The following is a 26,672-nucleotide window of genomic DNA, read 5'->3' as shown; positions in this document are numbered from 1 at the left end:
TTAGTCCACAGTCCTATGAAAGAAGAAAATAGAAGAGATACTCACCACCAACCACCTACCTGCCTTACCTGTGACGAACACTGCAGTTTTGTTTTGTTGTTGCTGTGACCCGCTCTCGGTACGCTCCTCTCCACTCTCGGTACGCTCCTCTCTGCTGTCTAAACAAATGCACCTCCCCCCCCCCCCCCCCCCCCACCCTTACTGTACCGAGTCTCCTCACTCACCAAATTCCCAGTTATAGACTCTGTCCAAACCAGACTCCGTCAATAGCTGCTACTCCCTCACTCCCTGGAGACTAGAATATGGTCTCAATACTGGGTTGACATCCAGTGGGCTACTCGCATCCAGACGGTGACAAGTGGCTTAGCGGTAGTATTCCTGCCTCCGACTCGGAAGGGTTGGTTTTGGGCCTATTCCAGACAGCCCTGGTGAGCGGAAACAGGAGCGCTGGCTTTGAATACTTCGTTGATGTCCAGTGGGAGTACTTGCATCTGATGGGTGTGGGTGGCCCTCACCCCCATCGTAAAGGGTAGGTGGGAATCTTTAGCCCTGGTTGCAGCCCACCTGGGAGAAGCTACTCCAAAGATAAAAACCATGATAAAGTCAATGGGAAACCACCTCAGCTATTCCTCCCTAGTAAGTGGCTCAAGATTCTCTTGTGTGAGACTTGAGTTAGGACCTGCCCTAGGGCAGAATACAATGGACGGACAGACTCCTGACTATAGAATATCCCACCACTGCCACTCTACTGTTCTTGTAACTGACCTGCCTTTCACTCTCCTGGGCAGCTTCTTGTTCCAGGTGTTGCAATGTTGCACAAGACCAGCCTTCTCTGAGTCATTGTCCAAACAGTTCTGCAGTGTCAGCCAAAACAGATGAATCCATCCCATTTAAATTGTGGGGCAAATTCACCTGTTTTTTTGTGGGGCTGATGCACTCCATTTACATAGTGAAGCTAATTTTACACAATAAACAGTGCAAGTGCAGTTGTTGGAAAGCTGTAGTTTGTAGCTTAATTTCTGGTCACCATACCTTTCCCAATGTTGAGGAAAGTATGGGCAGACCAATGAGCAAAAAAAAACAGGTTGATAGCTTGTACAGAAGGTTGAGTGGTCAACCTGCTTGCTGCCAGAAAAGAAATCAGTCTCTCTGTCCGACGACAGTGTTTATATTTGCGTTGGGTCTCAACAGCAACAATTTGCATCTATGACGCGCCTTTAATGTAGTAAAAACGTCCCAAGGTGCTTCACAGGAGCATTATCAGAAAGAATTTGACATTGAGCCACACACTGAGATATTAGGACAGGTGACTAAAAGCTTGGTCAAAGAGGTAGGTTTTAAGGAGCGACTTAAAGGATGAGGGAGAGGTCGAAAGGCGGAGAGGTTTAGGGAGGGAATTCCAGAGCTTAGGGCCTCGACAGTTGAAGGCACGGCTGCCAGCGGTGGAGCGAAGGAAATCGGGGATGCACAAAGGGCCAGAATCGGAGGAACGCAAAGATCCCAGAGGGCTAAAGGGCTGGAGGAGGTCACACAGACAGGAGTCACATTAGGCCAGGCTTGGTAGGGGCAGCAGGTGAAGGACATTGTGGGGGATATCATGACAACAATAACAACTTGCATTTATATAGTGCCTTTAACATAGTAAAACGTCCCAAGGTGCTTCACAGGAGCGTTATCAAACAAAATTTGACACTGAGCCACATAAGGAGATATTAGGACAAGTGACCAAAAGCTTGGTCAAAGAGGTAGGTTTTAAGGAGCGTCTTAAAGGAGGAGAGAGAGGCAGAGAGATTTAGGTGGGAAGTCCAGAGCTTAGAGCCTAGGCAGCTGAAAGCATTCCCGCCAATGGTGGAGCGATTAAAATCGGGGGTGTGTAAGAGGCAAGAAATGGAGGAGCACAGAGATCTCGGAGGATTGTAGGGCTGGAGGAGGTTACAGAGATAGGGAGGGTCGAGGCCATGGACGGATTTGAAAACAAGGATTAGAATTTTAAAGTCGAGGCGTTCCCAGTCCGGGCAGCAGAGTTTTGGATGAGCTTAAGTTTACGAAGGGTGGGAGGAGAGCATTGGAATAGTCAAGTCTAGAGGTAACAAAGACATGGATGAGGGTTTCAGCAGCAGATGAGCTGAGGCGGGGACGGAGATGGGTGATGTTATGGAGCACGTCTGGAGGTAGCACCTCTGTCTTTATATAACTTACCACTCTTCTGCCTAAATCAAGGCTGCCACTAGAAGCAGTTACACAGTAAATGGGATATTACACTTGTCCACCTGATTCTACCTCTTTTTTTCTTTTTCATGGTCGTCAATCTTACCAATGTGCCAGGTGTATTTGAATTTTTTGAGGTTGTAACTAACGTGGTAGATAGGGGAGTATCATTGGTGTTATTTTTATGGACTTCCAGAAGAGCATTCGATAAGGTTCCACATAAGAGACTGTTAGCAAAAATGAGTGCGCATGGAATTGGAGGCAACCTATTGACATGGGTAGGGAATTGGTTAAGAGGTAGGAGACAGAGAGTAGGGATAATGGGTATGTACTCAAATTGGCAAGATGTGACTACTGGTGTCTCCCAGGGAACTGTACTGAGGGCTCATATATTTTTCACTACATTTATAAATGATTTAGATGAAGGAATAGAGAGCTGTATATCCAAGTTTGCTGACGACACCAAGTGAATGGGCAAAACTGTGGCAGATGAGTTCAATGTGGGGAAGTGTGAGGTCATCCACTGTGGACCTAAGAAAGATCGATCAGAATATTTTCTAAATGGTGAGAAGCTCGGAACTGTGGAGGAGCAGAGAGATTTGGGGACCAAGTACAGAAATCACTATGAGCTAGTGGACAGGTAAAAACAATAATTAAAAAGGCTAATGGAATGTTGGCCTTTATCTCAACAGGAGGGAAATTATGTTAAAGTTGTATAAAGCTCTGGTTAGACCCCATTTAGAGAACTGCATTCAGTTTTGGGCACTGCACCTCAGGAAGGAAATGTTGGCCTTGGAGGGGGTGCAGCGCAGATTCACCACAATGATACCAGGGCTAAAAGGGTTAAATTATGAGGACTGGTTGCATAGACTAGGTATGTATTCCTTTGCGTATAGCAGATTAAGGGATGATCCAATTGATGTGTTTAAGATGATTAAAGGAGTTGATAGGGTAGATCGAGAGAAACTATTTTCTCCGGTGGGGGAGTGCAGTTCAAGGGAGCATAACCTTAAAATTAGAGCTGGGCTGTTCAGGGGTGAAGTCAGGAAGCACTTTTTCACATAGAAAGTAGTGGAGATCTGGAACTCTTCTCCAAAAAGTGTTGAGACTATGTCAATTCAAAATTGAGGTTGATCGATTTTTGTTGGGCAAGGTTATTAAGGGTTACGGAACCAAGGCGGGTAGATGGAGTTAAGATACAGATCAGCCATGATCTAATTGAATGGCAGAACAGGCTCGAGGGGCTGAATGCCTAATCATGTTCCTATGTTGTATCAGACTCCTCTAAAATTTACACCAGTGCTCAGCCAGCAAGGACAATACAATATTAGACACAACAATGGTTAGTTTTCCTTCATCTGTCCATGTTTCCGGGGCGAGTAGTACACAATGGAGCTGTTTACCTAAAGTTGATAACATCGGGTTTGTTGTCCACCAGTTTGCATTTGCTGATAAAATAGTTGAAATCATTTAAGCCATTAAAATTGCTTTTTGTAAAATTGGTACTTTGTCAACATTATTTAAGATGATGAGAGATGTGTTGACAGTTATGATTCTCCTGACGTCTGACCTTCAGATAAGGCCACAAAACCTGTGAACAAATATCTGCCCAAACAGCACTTGTCACTTAGTTTACGCACTGTTTCTCGGATTTGCCAGCACCATGTTGGTAAAAGTAGCCATTGAAGTCAAAGTGCTTGTTTAGCAGCCACTCTTAGGAAACTTGGCAACAAATTTTGGGATCATGAAGGCTGAACAGCAAAGAAACTCTTATGATTGTTTCATTTTAATGACTGGTACATATCAGTCTAAACGAGGGTCGCAAACTCTGGCTGGACATATTCTTGTAGGTTGCATCACATGACTTCCCGCCCTGCCCCCACACTCTCGCTATTGATCGCCCAACACGTCCATCCTCATGGCACACTGCGTTTCCGCGCCAACCGGAAAGCGAATAAACTCTTCGTTATCTGATTGATTGGATAATTCTTGACTGTCAGTCAAACAGCCTTTTTTCCCCATGTCCAATATTTTCATAATTAGTAAACAAAATGTTCAAATAATCTTTTTTTAAAAACACAATTTTTTATTGCTCCAATGATTTTTCTCCTGCACTGCTCGCAGTACTGTCTTGAAGATTAATCTTTAATTCCTGGAGACTCCAGGGCAATCCTGGAGGGTTGGCAACCCAAGTCAAGACAAAATCAACACTAGAAAATTCAAAATGGAGGACTGATTTTGGTTAGCTGTGTTTTTTCTTGTTTGTGTTAGAAGTGGATCTGCTAATTTGGTAATCACTTTTACAAATGTAAATCATCAGTGCCATATGAATCACTGTAACAACTGAGAATTTTCCAATCCCATAAATTCATAATTAATGCAGGCAACTGTAATATTCTTTGATAATCACAGCTTGTCGCTCCAAAACCGCAGTCAGGGTCTAGCGTTGTCATTTACCTTGGGAGTGTAGGATGTCAGCAGTCTTTGATACCGTAGCTCTCGCTTGGGTACACTAGAGTTTTTGTTCAAAGTCAGTGTCTGGAGGGAGTTGTTCTGAAGGAACCAGGCTCTCCAAGATCATTTCCTGCCATTTTATTATTCTGTAGCCTTCCTGGTATTTTGGGGTAAGGGATTTTCAGAGGCAAAATTCTTTCTGGATTTCAGCCTCTTGGGTGGTAGAATGTGTCCATGCAGTGGGTATCTAGGATCATATACCTGTTTTCGTCTCTCTTTTTAACTGAAGGCATTCCACCTCAATGATGGTGATGCAATTTCCACTGGGCAGTATAGTGACAGTGTAGGATTCTTCTTGTCTTGAAGACTCTTGAATCTTGTCTCTCTGACTGCTCATTATTGTAACACCAGAGATCGCTGTGGGGGGGAGGAGGATATCCGACCCCCAGCATTGTCAGGAGGGAGTGGCCCTGGGATTCCTCAACATTGACTCTGGACCCCATGAAATCTCATGGCATCAGGTCAAAGATGGGCAAGGAAACCTCTTGCTGATTACCACCTACCGTCCTCCCTCAGCTGATGAATCAGTCCTTCTCCATGTTGAGCACCACATGGAGGAAGCACTGAGGGTAGCAAGGGCACAGAATGTACTCTGGGTGGGGGACTTCAATGTCCATCACCAAGAGTGGCTCGGTAGCACCACGACTGACTGAGCTGGCCGAGTCATGAAGGACATAGCTGCCAGACTGGGCCTGCAGCAGGTGGTGAAACAACCAACATGAGGGAAAAATCTACTTGTCCGCATCCGTACCAATCCACCTGTCGCAGATGCATTAGTCCATGACTGTATTGGCAGGAGTGACCACAGCACGGTCCTTGTGGAGACGAAGTCCCGTTTTCACGCTGAGGACACCATCCAACGTGTTGTGTGGCACTACCACCGTGCTGAATGGGATAGATTCAGAACAGATCTAGCAGCTCAAAACTGGACATCCATGAGGTGCTGTGGGCCATCAGCAGCAGTAGAATTGTATTCCAGCACAATCTGTAACCTTGTGACCCGACATATTCCTCACTCTACCATTACCAACAAGCCAGGGGATCAACCCTGGTTCAATGAGGAGTGTAGAAGAGCATGCGAGGAGCAGCACCAGGCGTACCTAAAAATGAGGTGCCAACCTGGTGAAGCTACAACACAGCATGCATGCTAAACAGTGGAAGCAACAGAGCTAAGCGATTCCACAACCAACGGATCAGATCAAAGCTCTGCAGTCCTGCCACATCCAGTCGTGAATGGTGGTGGACAATTAAACAACTAACGGGAGGAGGAGGCTCCGTTAACATCCCCATCCTTGATGGCTGAGTCCAGCACGTGTGCGCAAAAATCAAGGCTGAAGCGTTTGTAACCATCTTCAGCCAGAAGTGCCGAGTGGATGATCCATCTCGGCCTCCTCCTGATATCCCCACCACCACAGAAGCCAGTCTTCAGCCAATTCGATTCACTCCACGTGATATCAAGAAACGGCTGAGTGCACTGGATACAGCAAAGGCTATGGGCCCCGACAACATCCCGGCTATAGTGCTGAAGACTTGTACTCCAGAACTAGCTGCGCCTCTAGTCAAGCTGTTCCGGTACAGCTACAACACTGGCATCCACCCGACAAAGTGGAAAATTGCCCAGGGGTATGTCCTGTCCACGAAAAGCAGGACAAATCCAATCCGGTCAATTACCGTCCCATCAGTCTACTCTCAATCATCAGCAAAGTGATGGAAGGTGTTGTCGACAGTGCTATCAAGCAGCACTTACTCACCATTAATCTGCTCACCGATGCTCAGTTTGGGTTCCGCCAGGACCACACGGCTCCAGACCTCATTACAGTCTTGGTCCAAACATGGACAAAAGAGCTGAATTCCAGAGGTGAGGTGAGAGTGACTGCCCTTGACATCAAGGCAGCATTTGACCGAGTGTGGCACCAAGGAGCCCCAGTAAAATTGAAGTCAATGGGAATCAGGGGGAAACTCTCCAGTGGCTGGAGCCACACCTAGCACAAAGGAAGATGGTAGTGGTTGTTGGGGGCCAATCATCTCTGCCCCAGGACATTGCTGCAGGAGTTCCTCAGGGCAGTGTCCTAGGCCCAACCATCTTCAACAGCTCCATCAATGACCTTCCCTCCATCATTAGATCAGAAACGGGGATGTTCGCTGATGATTGTACAGTGTTCGGTTCCGTTCGCAACCCCTCAGATAATGAAGCAGTCCGTGCCTGCATGCAACAAGACCTGGACAACATCCATGCTTGGGCTGATAATTGGCAAGTAACATTCGTGCCAGGCAATGACCATCTCCAACGAGAGAGAGCCTAACCATCTCCCTACGACATTTGACGGCATTACCATCACTGAATCCCCACCATCAACATCCTGGAGGTCACCATTGACCTGAAACTTAACTGGACCAGCCATATAAATACTGTGGCTACAAGTGCAGGTCAGAGGCTGGGTATTCTGCAGCGAGTGACTCACCTCCTGACTTCCCAAAGCCTTTCCACCATCCACAAGGCACAAGTCAGGAGTGTGATGGAAGACTCTCCACTTGCCTGGATGAGTGCAGCTCCAACAACACTCAAAAAGCTCAACATCATCCAGAACAAAGCAGTCCTCTTGATTGGCACCCCATCCACCACCCTAAACCTTCACTCCCTTCACCACCGGCGCACTGTGGCTGCAGTGTGTACCATCCACAGGATGCACTGCAGCAACTCGCCAAGGCTTCTTTGACAGCACCTCCCAAACCTGTGACCTCTACCACCTAGAAGGACAAGGGCAGCAGGCACATGGGAACAACACCACCTGCACGTTCCCCTCCAAGTCACACACCATCCCGACTTGGAAATATATTGCCGTTCCTTCATCGTTACTGAGTCAAAATCCTGGAACTCCCTTCCTAACAGCACTGTGGGAGAACCTTCACCACGTGGACTGCAGTGGTTCAAGAAGGCGGCCCACCACCACCTTCTCAAGGGCAATTAGGGATGGGCAATAAATGCTGGCCTTGCCAGCGACGCCCACGTCCCAGGAACTATTTTTTTTTAAAATTCCGTGGAGCGCCTCACGATAACTATATGGCAACACTAAAAGCCAACATGATCAAACCGAATACCACATCATCTGGAAACCATCCTTGCCACTTGCACTGAACCAAAGAGGACAGGACAATTATAGCTATGTGATATTCCTCAGTGGAAAACTGGAATGTTTGTACTCTGAATACTGTTGGCAAGCTGCTCCTTTCACTATATAAACATGGGACACACTGTGGATGGGGTGTGAATGGCCAGTTTATTTTGTGTCTGAGGAATCTCACAAATGACATTCTTGAGGGCACTGTTAAGTTGTTTCCCATAAGTATAATAAATTGCACATTTCCACTACTGCCCGCTGTGTTTTCTGTTTATATATGTGGTGTTTTTATTTATTTGTTGGCTTTGTTTCAATAGAAAATACTGCGTGCAAATAAGTGCTATAATATTTCCCATTATCAGCTGCCTCTTGTCTTACTCCAGACTTGAGAAGAAATTGAAGGCCCTTAAAGTAGAGAATATGACATCAAATTCACAGAAATATCTTGAACCCAAACTTATTTCTTCTCACGACTCAAGGAGTTAGTATGAATATTTGGCTCTGTGACTCAGATCTTCCTCAGACATACAATAAGGACAAAAAAAAAAAGAATTAAAAGTCCTCAAACTACTTCGATTCCACACAGACCTCCAGAGCAGTAAGAGCTGCAAAATTCCCAAACACAGAAGAACAATGGAGGAGGGAGATGTGGGGCAGGATTCTCTCCTTTAGGGTGGAGTAGAGGTAAGGCAGGACTTTCACCCATCCCTCTGACTCTGCCCTGACCCATTTTCCTGGGTTGGGGCTCATTTAGCATGTTGGGTGAGCTCCTGAGGGGATTCCTCTGCACCCAGTCTGAGCTTTAAGATTACACTAGAGAGCAGTCTTTAGATTGGAAAAATTGCAAATGTCACTCCATTAATTAAGAAGGAAGGGAGAGAGAAACCAGGTAACTACAGACCCGTCAGTTTATTATCAACTGTGGGAAAGTTACTGGAATCCATCATCAGAGACACATTGAGCACTTGGATAGGTATCAGTTGATCAAAGAAAGTCAAAAGAAAATTGGGGAATGGCTATGGAATTTGTTGATACAGACTTCCAGAAAGCGTGCTAAATTGGAGGTGATCTTGTGAAATGTGTTGGTAATTGGCTGGGAGGTAGAGACAGAATGGGGATAAAGGGATTGTTCTCTGGTGGGATGTGACAAGTGATGTTCCCCAGTGATCTGTACTGGAGCCTCAGCTTTTCATCATGTATATTGACTTGGATGAAGTAATAGAGAGTTTTATATCCAAGTTTGCAGTGACACTAAGTTAAGAGGCACACTAAGTGGTGTGGATGGGAACAGGCAGTTGCAAAAGGGCATAGACAGACTAAGTGAGTGGGCCAAATTATGGCAGATGGAGTTCAATATGGGGATGTGTGAAGTCATTCACTTTGGATCTGAGAAAGACAAATCAGAATATTTTCTTAATGGTGAGAGATTAGGTGCTGTGGAGGAGCAAAAGGATTTAGGTGTCCATGTACACAAATCACTGAAATCTCGTGCACAGGTACAAACAGTAATCAAAAAGGCTAATGGAATGTTGGCCTTTATCTTAAGGAAGTTGGAATTCAAAAGTGATGGTTATGCTTCAGTTGTACAAAGCCTTAGTCAGACCCCATCTGGAGTACTGCATTCAAATTTGGGCATCGAATCTCAGGAAAGATATATTGGCCTTGGAAGGGGTATAGCTCAGATTCACCAGGGCTTAAAGGGTTAAATTATGAGGCCAGGCTGCATAAACTCGGGTTTAGAAGTTTGAAGGGTGATCTAATTGAGGATCTATCCTTTGCCCCCACCTGTTTCTCGTCTACATGCTGCACATCGGTGACATCCGAAAACACGACGTCAGGTTCCACATGTACACTGACAACACCCAGCTGTACCTCACCACCACCTCTCTCAACCGTCCACTGCCTCTGATTTGTCACACTGCTTGTCCGACGAGCAGAAGTTTCCTCCAACTAAATATTGAGAAGACCGAATCCATCCCTCTTCCTGGCCAAAGTCTGAGGCCGAACCAGACTATTCGCAACCTTGGTGTCTAATTTGACCCGGAAATGAGCTTCCAACCACATATCCGCTCCATCACCAAGAACGCCTACTTCCACCTCTGTAACATCGCCCGTCTCCACCCTGCCTCAGCTCATCTGCTGTCGAAACCATCATCCATGCCTTTGTTACCTCTCTGCTTGACCATTCCAATGCTCTCCTGGCTGGCCTCCCATCTACCACCCACCACAAACTTGAGCTCATCCAAAACTCTGCTGCCCGTATCCTAACTCTCATCAAATCTCGTTCACCCGTCACCCCTGTGCTCACTGACCTACGAAGGCTCCCGGTCTGGCAATGCCTCGATTTTTAAAATTCTCATCCTCGTTTGTCCTCGCCTCTCCCTATCTCTGTAACCTCCTCCAGCCTTACAGCCCTCCAAGATCTCAGCACTCCTCCAATTCTGGCCTCTTCCACATCCCTAATTTTAATCACTTCACTATTGGTGGTTGTGCCTTCAGCTGCCTAGGCCCTAAGCTTTGGAATTCCCTCCCTATACCTCTCTACCTCTCTCTCCTCCTTTAAGACGCTCCTTAAAACCTACCTCTTTGTCCAAACTTTTGGTCACCTGTCCTAATATCTCCTTATGTGGTTCGGTGTCAGACTTTGTTTGCTAACGCTCCTGTGAAGCGCCTTCAGACACTTTACTACCTTAAATGCACTACATAAATGCAAGTTGTTGTTAATTAAAATGATAAAAGGATTCGATTGAATAGATATGGATAAGCTATTTCCTCTGGTGGGAGAATCCAGAACAAGAGGACACAATCTTAAAATTAGAGCTAGGCCATTTAGAAGCGACATCAGGAAGCACTTTTTCACAAGGGGTAGTGGAAATCTGGATCTTGCTCCCCAAAAAGCTGTAGATTCTCAGTCAATTAAAATTTTCAAGACTGAGATTGATAAATTTTTGTTAGGTAAGAGTGTCAAGGGATATGGAACAAAGGAGGGTAAAAGGCGATAAGGTACAGATCAGCCTTGCTTCAATTGAATGGCAGAACAGACTTGAGGAACTGAATGGCCTGTTCCAGTTCCAATGTTCCTAGCCCAGAAATTACTTTCCATAGGCACTTGGGAATTGAAATGGCTTGTAAAGTAAAATTGCTGTATAAACTGTTCAGAGGAGTATGGATAGTGGGGCAGACCTGGGATAGCGAGGGAGAACCCAGGGAGCAGCGGTTGGAAATCTCACCCACCAGTTGGCTTCAGAGTATCACCTATTTGTTTTAGTTACTGTTGGAAAACCACCATTTCCCTTCTACTAACAAAAAAGCAATATGAAAAGCTTTAAGGTGTGACTGCACTTTTGAAATTCACAAATGGAGATTACCAGGTTAGTTATTTGTAAGGTCTTCCTGGCCCTGCAAACCCAGGCCACTCCCTCATTTGTTTTTCAACGGTCTTGGAGTCAAATATTGCGCTGTCTTCTCCTCAACTAGAGTGAATACGATTTCCTGCCAAACCATGTCTGTACCATCTGCGTAATGCTTCTTATGGACAGTGTGTGATTTACTGGCTTCCTGTCTTGTCAGTAAATGTTATAATGATTGAAAAGAGCTGAAGGGGCAGCCAGCTCTTTTCAGTCAGTTGCAAATAGAATGATGGTATGACAAATCATTTAGTTTCTTAAAAATAACATGGCAGGTTTTGTGCCAGCTGAAGCAATGATGCAGCCAGCGCAAAGCAAAATGGATGAGTCCACATCTTTGAGCTACTTTCATCTATGTTGATACTTTTAACATCAGGCAGACATTGGCAGCATTGCATTGTATTTTCAGCACTGCCATAAGGAAACTCCGTGCCACAGGCACCAACGGTACATAAGTAAGGAATCTTACAACACCAGGTTATAGTCCAACAGTTTTATTTGAAAATCACAAGCTTTCGTAGATTATCTCCTTCGTCAGGTGAGTGAGTGACAGGTTCTCAAATCGCATATCTTATATTAGGCTGGGACACGATCACACCAATCAAAGGTGTCGTTGGTGTTCAGACAGGTTAGCCACGGAAAACAGTACATCCCAGTATACTGAATACACAATGGGTCAGATTACAAAGCCGGACCCTTTCGGGTCTCTTTCTCTCTCTGGCTTTGTACATGAATAACAACAAGATCATTGCCTCATTCTATTTTTTTAATGTAAGTTATACAGTAAAGTGGTTGACGAGAATGTCAAAAAGTAGCATTAATTGGTGTATTGGTACAAATCCTGAAAATACAGTACTTAGGAATAATTACCAGATTTCCCCAATTCATTGTCGTTGGATATTGTCTGCCAATTAGCCTAAGGCATCCTGGAGCTGCTTTTTACATTTGCTTACAGTAGCTTCATTCGCATGATTATAAAGCAATTGAACACTCAGTTTAACTGTAAATGTTAAATTAGAATGAGAATATCAGAGGAAAAAAGACAAGGGCAAATAAGCAGAGGAAAAAAAAGATGAAATTGCTGAAGACTGAAAGGAAGATGAATAAAAATAAATGCAAGTTCATTTGTCATTAGAGCTTGTCTTCAGTAATTTTGCCAAAAAAGTAGAGTAAAATGTGCTGAAAGGCATGTTTACTTTTGCACTAAAATTTGTGAAGAGACAGTTCAGTCCCTTGATGTATTTTATTATGGTGCTTTAAGGGGTAACAGCATCACATGTTGCAAGGTTCGTGGAGAGAACTATTAGCAATTTATAGGATTTGCTTCATTGTTTGTAAAACTAGTCTGTACTGTGTTTCTTTCTTTAGAAGTGAACTGAGACAAATTTGACTCCAATTGCAATGGAAACTACATTTTGCAAACTCCTTCATGGATACTGGGCTCGCTTTATTTGGTCTGAGGAATGTAGCCCAAGGGTAATTGTGCAGTCTCAATGTAATCAGAATGATGTTTTGTTGAACACCAGATGGATAATCTTTCTTGTTAATCATTTTCCTTTCATGGTGGGATGAAATTATTGACAGAAGTTTTGTATTTGGTCACTGTGGCAGGAAAGTTTACAAATACTTTCCCCCTGAGCCCACCCAGATTATTTCACCCTTTGCTTTCACGTAGTGCAAAGATATGTGCAAACTGTGGCACGAAAGTAACTTTGAATTTTTAGTTCTGATGGCCAAGAATGTGGTTGAAGGCTTGGGAGTTAGTGCATATAAAGACAGACTTGCATTTATATAGTCCATTATAACATCTTTCAGAAACATCTAAAAATACCCTATGTACAATGAATTAATTTGAAATGCAGTCACTGTTGTTATGTAGGCAAATGCAGCAGAACATTTTGTACACACTATGGCCCCACAAACAGCATGAGATTGTTTTTGGTGATATCTGTTGAGGGGAGAATGTTGGTCTGGAGAACTCCCTGATCTTCAAGTAGTGCCATGGGATGCTTACTTTAGTACTGTGTTGGAGAGTCAGCCTAGATTATGTGCTCAAACCCTGGAGTAGGGCTTTAAGCCACACAAGCTTCTCACTCAAGGTGACATTGGGGTAAATTTTCCCCCCCGAACGGACTTTGGGTGGCTGGCCGGTGGAATACGTCAGCCATCTGCCCGATAGTCCCAGCAGGAGGCCGGCCTATTTTGATCTCGGGAGGAGGGGAAGCTGGAGTGGCGGTGGCACAGGCTGATTTTGTGGAGCTCGGGTGAGCACTCCTGCTCCTCCTGGAAAAATAATTGGAAACTTACCTATTTGCTCCTCTTGGGGCCCAGCCGCCACCTGATACTGAGCGGAACGTGGATGGCGCACGCTCCACCAGTTCAGGCCTATAATAGCATCTGGTCCGATTGACGTCATAGGGCTCAGATTTCAATATTTAATTCAGCTGTGGACCTCTTCAGGCCACCACCTATCCGGAGGACCCCAGCAAGGTGCAGACGGCCATAACGATGGCAGGAACAGGGCAACAATTCTTCCACGCCATTTTCAGGTCTTTAGTGCCACATTTCCGCCGGGTGGGAGGCCTCAAAATTCAGCCCATTGTTACCAGCTGAGTTAAGCTGACAAATTTAACAGTAATTCAGCGTAGCTTCCAATGAAATAGGCACTGACTGTTGAACTTCAAAGGCTGTTAAGCTACCATTAAAGTAAATTGATCAACTGTATGAGGCTGCCTGTCTCAGACATTCCATTTTAGGGGCACTCTGATACCTGCCGTTTCTGTTCCAAATAGTTAATGAGTTTGTATTCAAGCTAAATTAGTGTGCACTCGAGCTATATTTTCTTTAGAGGTCAGCCTTCCTCTTGTGGTGGTCTTCTATAGTTAGTTTCTGTCAGATTGAGACAGGGTGCAAATTCTGGGCCAGTCCTGGAAATTGAAGGCCAGTTAGTAGCTCTGCAGCCTAGGCTATGAAAACATGCTTGATGAAAAGTCCTGGATTCAAAATAGATAACATTTTATTAAAAGCCAGCTCTGATTGGGAAGATTTAAACAGTATAGAATAGTTTAATTTCAGATGCCAGTTCTTTTTTTTTAGTCAGTCTTTCACCTCGTTAAAGTGAGTGATGCCAGTGCTAGAAAAAGAAACACTTTCCAATGTCGGGGTCCCAGTGTCAGGATCAAGCACTCCCAGGTCAGGTATAGCATAAGCCAGATGTAGAGTAAAGCTCTCAAGGCAGATTTACGAACTTGTGCTCCCAATGTAGATCTTTGCATGCCGGAATTGCATGTCAGGAATTTAAGTGGAGGTCAGCAGACCCCACAGGATTTTCTATCCATCAATTTTAATTCCTCCAGCCCTTTTTTTTTACTTCGGCTGAATTTTTCATTAAAATTATCAACAGGAAGAATTTTCACCCCCATCGTACCTTACCCGCAACATTGCACCACTGTGAATTACTTTGTTTTCCATCCCACCTGCGCTGATTTGTGCTGAATTATGGCATTTTGTGCTGTGGTTTTATAGCAACTTGGTCAATATTAGTCAACCATATTTCACATAGGATCGTCACACAGCAACTAAAGTGATTCCATTGTGAGACTCATGGATTTGACCGTGGTTTTTGTCCAGTTAAATGGAGCTGAAATCTTGTGATGTTTATGTAGTCTTTTCTTTCAGCTCCAGTGTTTGCTGGTCCTGTCAAGTTTTCCCCCACAAACTCAGTCCTTTCTCAGTCTGTTCTGTCATTTTTTTTTTATAAAAAGGGGTAACCCTGGACTTTTTCCAGCTTATACTGTGCTGCAGCCCCCTCTAAGCCCTCTGTTCACAGCTGCATCTGTGAAATTTGAAGCAAGTGCCCACTAAAATCTGTGGGTGTGGATCCCTTACCTACTGTTAACGGGGTTCAAAATAAAATATTAGGCTCCACCCCCCCGTGACCCTGTAGGTAATGGCACTGTGTGCTGCCAGGAACAGGAAGGTGCCAGGGTCTAGTTTTTGTGTAAATGGCTGATCTAAGTCAGAATGGTAGCGAGGCCACTGTGTTTACCTTGGTATCTGAGCCAAAGAGGGGGGTAAAAATCAGCCAAGGTTCTTTTTCCTGACTGCTGTAGAGTGGGTGAGAATAGGATTTGATTAGTTTCTAATGGCTTCCATAGTCCAATAGCACTAAATGTTTAGGCTCGCACATGAAAATGGCCATTTGCAACTGGAAGCGTGTTGCCTGTAAATTTCGAGCAATGAGTCCCCATTCAGGAGAGGAAGGGTAAAAAAGAGAAATTGGAGGAAACAAAATCAATGGGAAAAACATCAATGGAGCTCAGCTAACTCGGCATTTCACTTTGAACTGGGAACATTCCTGGTCTGTATGACGCGGTTACTCACGATTTGTTTTATGCTTGTTGGTTCAAAGCTTAGGCTTTTGAATTTGGGGTCTTCCTGATCCATATGGCTCAGTACTACACCAGATGGTGCACTGAACTACTAAGCCATCAGGAAGCTCTATTAATCCGTATTAGCTGTGAAGCTAACTATAGTAGAGTTGAAACCAGTTAACTGCTGGTCTTGTCCAGCTATAGGATTGGCACACAAGATTATATTTTCAATACCGTGTTTTTACACATTATGTAACTTGCGAAAAAATTACATTAATTGCATGAAAATTCCACCAAATGGTTATTTTAGTGTAAAATCTTTTGTAGGGCATTGCTTCTTTATCATAGTATGGAGGCTCTTTGGCTGCACGGTATGGTGAGTCTAGAGGGAATAGCAGGTGGCGTTAAGCAGCAAATCACACTGTTATTTTAGTCCTGAGGCATTTAGTGATGAATGGAGTGTGACAACAGGCCGTTGAACTCTTACACTGTAGTTTATTAGCAAGATTCCCTCAGTAATTTGTCATGTGTCAAAGGAAGCAGAGGAAACACACAGCTGTAATACCGTTCCGGGTAGCAGTGTGGTGCCTGTAAATTAGGCAATACAAGGACCACCAGGTCGGCTCTGTTCATTTATCAGTCAGCCTGTGAGGTTTGTAGAGGCCAATGAAAAGTTCAGTGGAAGAGGACGTCCATTTCTCATGATGATGGGCAGAGAGAGTTCAAAGATTCTCTCAATATTCTATTAAAATAGGCGAACAGAGGTGACATTGGTGAATTTGCAGAGTACAATTTTCAAACGGGCAGCTGTGATGTAAAATTCATATTGCCGGCTGCAATCCGTAGTATGCAATAGTATAGTATAACTGGAGCCTAAAAGCAGGGCATTCTATGAATGCAGGATATAATTGTGATAGCATGCTGCATTGTGTGTTTCGTAAGGTGGAAGTTTTTACATTGTAATTTCTCCATGCGGCAAGTTCCCGATTGCAGTTGAGATGGCAGGAATAATGCTGAGCATGGACAAGGCACTGCCCCACAGAAATAGACAAACAACAGGCCTGACAAGCTGGGTCACCATTACCGACATCCTGGAAAGTGGCACAGGAGGATCAGGCCATTTGTGGTGAAGTGAGAAAATAATAAAAAGTGTAGCAGGAAGAACACACAAAGAACATGTACACTTCTTTGAACTTTGCCTTGCATATAAACTATTGGGTCGAATTTTGCTGTCAGTATAATGGTGAGCGCCTCACCGTTACTTATATGGAAATCTGACAGTAACTTCCGGTGACTGCACATGCGCGGTTAAACGTGGAAATCCGGAAGTTGCTGTCCAAGATGCGCTGCTCCTCCAAATGCTGCATGAAAACGGCATCTCACCGTCTGACTCACCATTCAAATATATTGAATGGCATGAAGTTCCAGTACTTACCTCATAGATACAGGCTAAACTCGCCTAAAAAAAGTTAGGGCTTGTCCATTCCAGTCTAAGTACCCTTTTAACGGCGTGGTTAGTCTTAATTACTGCCAAACAACCACTCTGGCACTAAAAATTAGTTTTTACAAGTGTGGAGTCTCATTCCTTCAGCTTTTAATGTTGGGCGTTTTTAAAAAAAAAGTTAAATAACTTTTTTCTTATTTGTTCTTTCTGTCTCTTTTTTATCTCTGTCTCTTAATCCAATCTTTTTTCCCCCTCTCTTTATTTCGCTTACTGATTTGACTGATTTCTCGTACCTGATTTGACTTTGAATTCTAATTTCCTGGTTCAGACTCTGCACTGCTCATTAACAATTCTTCAATCTGATTGGTTAAGGAGATACACAGTTGTTTGCCCTGTTCACACAGGTCCCAGATGCTCTGTAGAGGGCACCACGTCATTTGGCTGTCGTTGACAGTAACTCGCCATGCAAAACCGCATAGAAAGTTTATGGGCAAGTGCAAGTCGAATGATTGACACCACCCACGGCAATATCTGACCCAATATTACTTGTGGGACAGGATCAGGCTTGTCTGTAATGACCCCATGGGGAAATGAGGTGGCCTTTACCCATAGATATCTGATCCCCTTCTGTAAGGTTTGTAAAATGTTGTCACTTGTCCTGCGCTCAAATTGGTAAGCACTAAGAATCATTTAATTGCTGTACTGTGTGCTTCTTGACTTAATTGAAACTACTCACTAAGCCTTCCATTGAGGCTTTCTTGTAAGAATGAGTGTTATTTTGACACCACAACTACATCAGCTGAGTCAGGACACATGGAAACAAAAATCCCAAAGCATCCGTAAACCCAGAATAGCACACGAAGGCGGCACAAACACTTGTTTGCCCATTTACAATTACATTGTGCACTGTGCATGGTTGTGTGGAGGGGCAGAATGGAGCTGACACCGTCGTAAAGATTAAATGTTGCTAGGAACTTGAATATATAGCTGGAGTCGTAGCACAAATACAAACCCAATGGGAACCAATGAAAGAAGTCAGTGTTTTGATATGACATTTCTTTTCTTTCAGGAAATGGAGTGTGTGTATTCAAATGTTCCGTGAACCGGGAGACAGAAAGCTGCCGTGTGGGGAAACAGACCTTTCTCATTACAGTTGGATACAGCAGTGTGCTACTTCAGTTTAAATCACTTAATGGTGAGTATGTGATTGGGAGCTTGTTTTATCCAGTCTGATAGTAGCCTGGGATGGATGTTGCACCTATAATGACTAGATGTGATGTAATAACTTGAACCAATATGTCCTTTAATGAGTTATTTAATATTCACATTGAATTGCTCAGTGCCTTTTGTTTTTGCATTGGGTTCATTTCTTGCCTTGTATGAAATCCTCATAGTTTGGATTGAAACTGGAACCTTCCTGTTCATGTGTTTTGAGTGTTGCGTTAAACAGTATATTTACCCACTCGGGGCCTCATGGGAGCCAGAATAATTTTTCTTTGAAAGTTTGGTTAAGTGATGCTGTACACCCGGTGCTGGATCTGCTGTAATCAGACTCATGGCCTTCTCCTCAATATAGGGCTATCCTACCTGCTGCTTTTTTTTGACATGGCCAAATCCTGACCAAATGGCCAAGGGACTTAGGACCTTGCTGGCTTTACTGGCAGCACTCTAAGAGCATCCAGCAGTCCTCCTCCAAGTGCTGCAGCCCAGCATTATGGCCTCCAATCTATTTGGTGCTCCCAGAACAAACACACTGGAAACACCAAAAAAAATATTGAATGAACTAACATCATTACTTGCATTATCGTGTAAGGTGCAACCAGTGCTCAAGGAGTCAACAACCGCTCCAATGAGTCTGTCAATTTAGGTGTTTTTATTGGTGCAGAAGCATTACTCACGTCAGGGTCATTGTATCAATGTAAATGCCATGTTTTAAAAAAAATGTACAATTGCACCAATGTGTAAACCTGTGTTTTATGTTTTTAATTTTTAAAAAATTGATTAGAGCTTGTCCCTAACTGATGAACACTGTGAGCCAAAGCTCTAAATGTTGCATCCTAACACTATTAAATGTGCACATCTGAGTCTTGCCTTTAAACTAATGCCAGGCCCCCAGTAGCTAGAGAAACTCTTCGACAATAGGAGGGGTAGTGTAGGAGAAACTAGCTAACCCATCAATCAGACAGCTATACACCATTCATTGTTAAACTGTGATCCAGTAGAAGGATTTGCCCTTTTTAGACAGAATCTATGATGACTGCTGGATATATTGCTCTTCACAGTGGCTATAGGGCAACAGTTCTCTTAGACTCAAAGGAACTGCTCGGCCTCTTCTCTCTTCCCCCTCTCTCTCACCCCCCACCTCCCCCCTTACTGCTTAGGGAATGATGCAAGCTGCAAAATAGACAATAGTCACGTTTTCATAAACCAATCTATTTACTTTCTAGGTTTCTCCTCCTTTACAAGTAACAACCATGGGTTAATGGTGGCAACCCGCATCCAGTGACATATGTATGAGTCCTGGCTTGACCTTTGACTTTGCATATATAAGGGGCAAATTAGTTATATAACTAATAAAATTATCACAGGATATTTTAAAAATGTATTGGCCCCAAAATTCCTGGGACTGGAGAGGGCATAAGTCGCATTTACAGCGACTTATGGGAAGGTGGAAAATGTGCTGAAATCTGGCTCCACCGGATTCCATTTGAACTGAACCTTTAAATTTTGGTCTTGGTGGGGAGGGGAACTTGGGCAAACTGTCCACCCATCCCCCCCCCCACCACATCATGGGGGCCAGTCACAGAGAATTCCTGGGCCTCCCCGGGAAACTGTCCCTTCACACTCTTCAACGGCCAACTGAGGTCAGTTGAGATGTGGCGTTAGTCCCTTTGAGGCCTTCCAAAGGCCCCAACCTTTCACTGGAGTAAGACAATTGATTCCAGAGGGGATCGATTACCGTCACTAGTTGGGAGTGGCTCCAATGGGAGCTGACGAGTTTAAAAAATACTTATTTTCTTCTGCCCTTTTGGGCCCTGGGAGGATTCTGCTCTGCCTCAGAACAGCAACATGCATTTATATTTACGTCAGAAAAGCAGGGCCCCAGTTATTTCTAGGTCATTATTGAAGTAAATATACTGGTGATCCTTTCATCACAGAAACATGATTGTGATGAAATACTGCATAATTTTTCCTTTAAGTGTTCTCTGAGAATAACTTTGCAAAATTATACCAGTAACACACATCGGTTGCAGAAATCCCAGAAAAATGTGAAAATATTGCGTGACAAGCTCAACTAGATAGCATAAGTGTACGATCATTCTACACTAGGTTACTACAAACTTTTAAATTTTGACTTCAGAGGGTCTGAAATTTAGCTCCTCCAAATGTGAAGCCAGTTCTAATGTTTATATTTGTACACTGAGCGAGCAAGTCAAAATGTCAGTTGTTTTTACTCTTGCTCCATGTTAAGCAGTGATTTTACCAATGCCAGGAAGCATAGGTAAGTATCCGTGCCATTTTGACTGAAATAACATGGATGTGCTGGATGTATTGTCACCGTAAGGCTACCTCCCCTCATTGCATAGGATCAGGGGCTAATTCCTCCACTTCTTGAGTTGTTGCCAGTAATGCCACTAATAAATGTAAGGAATCTTACAACACCAGGTTATAGTCCAACAGTTTTACTTGAAAATCACAAGCTTTTGGAGCTTACCTCCTTCGTCCGGTGGGTTAGTGGGGACAAAACAGCAAACTATGACCGTTTTTACCCTTTCCTTGGGGATTCCATTTGTTGTGGAAATTCAGATCCCCCTTTGTGACATGCAAGTACACAGTCATTTTATTTAATATATATAATAATGGTCGCTCCTAATAAATGACATTTCAGAGCAAATTAGATAGAAGTAGATTTCGCATATATCCACTTCGCATACAAGTGAACTGGACCGTATTTTCAAACTGATGAGGGTGAAATCCGTCTTGGACAGTTGTGTAAAACGGTGATAGTGAATCTGCAGCCTGTTTTACACTCCACACAATTTCCTTTTCCATTGATGTGCTTTTTTTACCCGAACCATTTGTATTTTTCCCCCAAGTTTAAGCTGTGGAGGAAAAGTTTGTTTTTGGTGTGCGGCCCAGTTTTTGCCTGGTTTTCAGGGCCTCACACAATCTCAGACTACAATTTACTTCCACGTGCACCTGGAAATTGGCAACTCTGGGGCTCTGATCAGGTCCTAATTCATTGGGGTCGATTTTAACTCTGGGTGGGAAACGGGGGTGTGGGGGCTGAAGCAGGTGCCAATCCATCTGGTCCCCCGCAGCTCAAGGCCCAGGAGATTTTAACGCCTGGGCTTCATATACATCTTCCAATGCTGATTTCCTCCCAAAGTAGTCAGGAATGATGTGAAGGTTGGCGGGCGAAAGTGGAAAATCTGGAAAGCTGCTGCCAAGGATCCACAGAAACTGTCCCCGGCAAGGTAAGTTAGGAAGTGGGTGGGATGGGGGGGGAGCGGGGCGCGGGTGGTCGGGAACGGTTGCAGTTAGGGGAGGAGCGGGGAAAGGCTGGAGCAGGGAGGCTAAGGTCTCCTGAAAAGTCAAGGCCACTCCTGCTCCTCGTGGCCCACAAGAACCATTAAAAATAAAAATAAATCTTACCTGGGCCAATCCAGGCCATGATGCTACCTGTGGTCTGGGACTATACGGTCCTTAGTCGGCCCGTAGTTAAAATGACGTGTGTGTCCAAATTATGTCATCAGACCACGACTTCGCCATTCAAATTATGCGCCCTCTTGTCTGGAAGCTGAAAAGTTGTCAGTTAAAATGGCGATCTCTGTAAACAGTTCGGGAGCAGTGAGGGAAGTTCCCAAACCCAGTTTTAACCCCACGCCTGCACTGTTCTAGCTGGGCGGGCAGGGTTAAAATCAATCCTATTGTCTTAGATTTTACATAAATGCATTAGCAATGACTGACATATTATGTCGTTCTTCTAGTGCAGGATGGTGTCTTAAATCTAGTACTATAAGCTTCAACTGTTCTTAGATTTTTGGGTGAATTTTGTGCTGCTCAAGAATGAAGACATTTGTAAATAGCCATGCATTTGGTTTAGAACTGCACAGTTTATATTTGGGGATGGCCACCCAGAAATTTTTGTAACTGGATGGTATAAGTACAGTTTGAAAACGAGCATAAAACAAAAATGCGGTAGCAGGTCTGCCTTAAATCCGATTTTGGATTGGACAGAAGGTGATCGCTTAATAATCAGTACATTCAACTGGCACTTTGACCGTCCTGCTACAATACATGAACCAATAGCCAATAAGAACACATCTATCCTTTCGCAGTTTTGGACTTTCGAAAAGCTGCAACCCTAGATTCGGGTCATTAAGGAATTGTATATGATTGAGCCTTGGCTTACTGGTCTAAGTTAGAAGTACAGGGCTTAAAACCCGCTCCAGACAGCCCTGGCGAGCGGAGACCATTGCTCCGGCTCTGAATTCAGCGGGACACTGGCGCCCTGTGGATGTGGGTGGCCCCCCTCATTGTGTTGATGGTGGGAGCCCATAAAACCCTCCGGGTGGATAGTCCTATCCACCTATCGGCTTGTATAAGGATGGTTACAGCCGTGGAAGGAATGTTCAGGTTGCAGCCTGATGGATTGTTATTCAGCCTGTGAATCCTTCCACTTCTACACAATATTCTCCAAGGGAAGAGTATGAAAATACTGAAGCAACAACATTAAGGAACCATGAAGCATTTTTAAATTCAGTTTGAAGCTGCATGTCATTCAAGGGCTTCAAGCTCAGGACAACCAGTTGAGGTTAGGGTGGCAGATGCTGACGTACTCTCCTGTTGAATTGTTTGCCGAATGGTCCGCCACCTATTAGCTCAGCTGACTGTGACCTCACAACTTTATATATTTTGAAGGGGGTCATGAGAATTCTAGTCAGTTGGTTGTCAGTGTTTGCAGACTAGCTCTAAGCCCCACCCAAATATATGCCAGCACTTCCTTGATGGTTTCTATTCTCTTTTGATCTTCAAAATAAGTATTTGCAACCTGGACTACACTTGGGGTACTGTGCATAGTTCTGGAATCCATATTACAGATGGAATATAGAGGCACTGACAAAGCTGCAAAAAACGTTGACCAGGATGACACCACAGCTGAGAGGTTATAACTATCAGGAAAGACTGCGGCTCTGCTCTAGAAAAGAGAGGGCTGAGGGGTGACCTGATAGAGGTCTTACAGATTATGAAGGGGTTTGTTAGGATAGACATGGAGATGTTTCCACTTGTGGAGGAATCCAAAACTATGGGCACGATTTTAAAATGCTGGCGGGGTGGCAGCAGGGGTCGGGGATCAATGGGCACGCGGGTAACCCGGAAAAAAAATCTTAACATTCCCCATGCGATTGCGACTTAAATAATGGTCCTTAATGTTGTTTCCGGGTTTGCCGTCTGAAAGCTGCGCAGCAGGTGGACTGCGCACCCGCATAACCTGCTATCAGCTGGATTATCTGGATTTAAAGGACTATTGCTCCAATGGCTTTTGCTGGAGCAAGGAGCAAGCACGCAGAATGGAGCAGCAGAGGGGCAAGCCAGCTCTAAGGTTCAGTGATGCCCCACTTCAGTTGCTGCAGGCTGCAGTGAGGAGGAGGAGGGAACCATTTTACCCTGCCTCTGCCAGCGAGAAGGCCTGGCTCGAGGTGGCGGAGGAGTTCACCAGCAGGAGCAACATATCCCGCACTTGGGTCCAGTGCAGGAAGCGTTTCAATGACCTACCTAGGTCAGCAAAAGTGAGTACATTTACTGATTTTTCTGCTTTCCCTGTTGCACATCACCTTCCCCCCCTACCCACCCACCCCACATCACTCTACACTGCCAAGACTACTCCATCACATCACTCCTCACACCCACTTGAGGCTCATCTTCAACTTACCGTCACTTCCTGAGCACTTTCTCACCTCCCCATTTGTGACCCTATCGCTACCACTCACCCCAGCCCTGATCCAATGTGATGTCTCTGTCTGATACTCACCCTCTAATGCATCTCTTTCATGGTCAGCCTCACCCAAAGCAATGCATCACTGGCTGACCACTTTACCCTCATTCACTGACACGGCTGTACTTTCTCCCCTTGTAGGAGATGAGAGCGCAAAATGCATGGGAGAGGGCAAGGACTGGAGGGGGGCCACCACAAATAGTGGTCCTCACAGAGGTGGAGGAGGAGGCCTTGAGTGCCTGTCCATCGGGAACACCGAGTCTGGCACCCCACAAACGTCTGGTGACACAACTTTAACATTCATCACACACAACATGCATTGATGTTAAGAATGATTGGCATGTTGAACACCCCAGTATGCTCATCGCAACATGACACATCTGTGATGATGCTTAATATTGCCTTCTGTTCTCTTACAGGCCCTTCAGCGACCGAAGTGACAGGAGAGGACGATTCCTCAGAGGAGCTCCCGGCCTCTGAGGACGCACCATCACATCTTAGTGAGCCATCCACCAGCGCAGATACTCACATCTCAGTGGGTCCTAGTAGTCAGTTAGTTGGATTGGCACCTGGTGAGTCACCACACACAAGTGAGCACGAGCAGACACTGGTGGCAAGGGCAGCTGTGGAGAGTCCACGTCGCTGGGTGCACTCCACTCCAGGCTCTGCTCAGTCGGACGCAGATGTTGAACCCCGGGGGCCATCCTTTAAAAGGAGAATGATCGAGGGACAGCAGCTCATTTGTGAGGTACTAGAACAGGTGCCAAGCACGCTGTTCACAATAGTGGTGAGGATGGAGGAATCCAACTCCTCCAATAGTGGACTGGTGGTACAGGTAAGTGCGAGAATGTCTGTGATGGAGAGAATGGCAGCCTCCATTGAGCTTTAAGCACGGCTCACAAATGAGTCCGTTCAGGCCCTGACAACGGCAGTTCAGACTTTGGGTGAACGACATTCTGCCGCCTTAAATAGGCAGACAGAAACTTTACAAGTGGGCTTCCAAACATGTCCTCCAAGCTGTTGTCCAGCAGGGTGGTAGGAGTGATGTGGGCCTGGTCCAGGAGAGGAATGATGGCAAAAGGGGACACGGAAGTGAGTACTCCACTGAAAACGCTCCAACGTCTCACCTGTTGCCTCCCCCTCAACCAATACCCACAATGCTGCCTTCTCTCCAAGTGGCTGAATCAACCCCTGCACAGGTGCAGGTGGGAGTAGTCTTTGGAGAGGCCCTCACAGGCTCCAAAACCCAGAGGGCGTAGGCCAAAAGCAAATCAACAGTCAGGGCATGAACATAAGCAACCTGCCGCTACCTCTGCTACAGCCACAGGGGATGCAACACGTAGAAGTAGTAGGAAGCAAAAGGCTAAGGTTTTGTGATCACGAAAGGTATGCACAAGGGTGTCTGACAGACTGTCATGTTTTTCATTTTATATTTGTTTTTTGTTAAATTCACATTAAATATTATCATTCTCATTACTACTGCCATGTCTTGATCATTCTTGACTGCCTTTTGTGATAGCGCCCTTTCATGTGCTTCATCATGAATGGCGAGACTTGATGCCACCCAGTGGGTGGGTTTACAGTGGGTGTATGTGTAGTTGTAGGACTGTTTTGTGAGGGGGCTGGTGTTGGCAGTGCTCCTTCCAGGTACTCTGAGAACTGCACTGTCCTCAATTTGCAGATGTCCTTATCAGAATCGAAGTTACGAATTAAGAGCAGGAGAAGGCCATTCAGCCCCTCGAGCCTGCCCTGCCATTTGATAAGATCATGGCTGATCTGATTGTGACCTCAACTCTACTTTCCCATCTACCTACTATAACCTTTGACTCCCTTGTTAATCAGGAATCTATCTAACTCAGCCTTAAAAATATTCAATGAACCTGCCTTCACCGCTCTCTGGGGAAGGGAGTTCCACAGACTCATGACCCTCTGAGAGAAAAAATTTCTCCACATCTCTGTCTTAAATGGGAGACCCATTATTTTTAAACTGTGTCGCCTAATTCTAGCCTCTCCCACAAGGGGAAACATCCCCTCAGCATCTACCCCTTCTAGTCCCCTCAGGATCTTATATGTTTCAATAAGATCACCTCTCATTCTTCTAAACTCCAATTTATATAGGCCCAACTTGTCCAACCTTTCCTCATAAGATAACCCCCTCATCCCAGGAATCAGTCAAGTGAACCTTCTCTGAACTGCCTGCAAAGCAATAATGTCCTTTCTTTAATGAGACCAAAACTGCACCCAGTATTCTAGATGTGGTCTCACCAATGCCCTGTACAACTGTAGCAAAACATCTCTACTTTTATATTCCATTCCCCTTGCAATAAATGACAACATTCCATCGTTCAAATATTAGTGACTCCCTGGCCTGACGAGCAGCCAGGTAAGCCGCTGCTCTGCCGATGGGTTCCTCCTCCTCCTCAATGTTGAAGGCAAATGTGGATGCTGGATGAGGGCATGGGGCCTCATCAACCGGTAGCCCTCTCTGTTGCGCCCTGTTATGCAGGACACAACAGACGACTATAATTCTCCCACTCTCGCTCGTGCATATTGAAGCACTCCCCCAGACCGATCAAGGCACCAAAATCGCTTCTTCAGCAGTCCTGT

The 26,672-nt window shown here is 44.8% G+C and overlaps 1 protein-coding gene across 1 annotated transcript in view; it reads left to right on the top strand.

The window, feature by feature from the left end:
• carm1l (coactivator-associated arginine methyltransferase 1, like) overlaps positions 1 to 26,672 on the top strand; it is a 101,660-nt gene that overhangs the window by 7,462 nt on the left and 67,526 nt on the right. The window contains exon 2 of the mRNA XM_067983284.1: positions 18,135 to 18,260. Within this exon, the coding sequence (XP_067839385.1) occupies positions 18,135 to 18,260 (126 nt within the window). The remainder of the gene's footprint in view (positions 1 to 18,134; positions 18,261 to 26,672) is intronic.

Source organism: Heptranchias perlo, chromosome 4 (genome assembly GCF_035084215.1).
Source record: "Heptranchias perlo isolate sHepPer1 chromosome 4, sHepPer1.hap1, whole genome shotgun sequence".
Taxonomy (NCBI): Eukaryota; Metazoa; Chordata; class Chondrichthyes; order Hexanchiformes; family Hexanchidae; genus Heptranchias; species Heptranchias perlo.
Note: the sequence above shows the minus strand (reverse complement) of the source record. Positions and strands in the feature narration are given on the sequence as shown.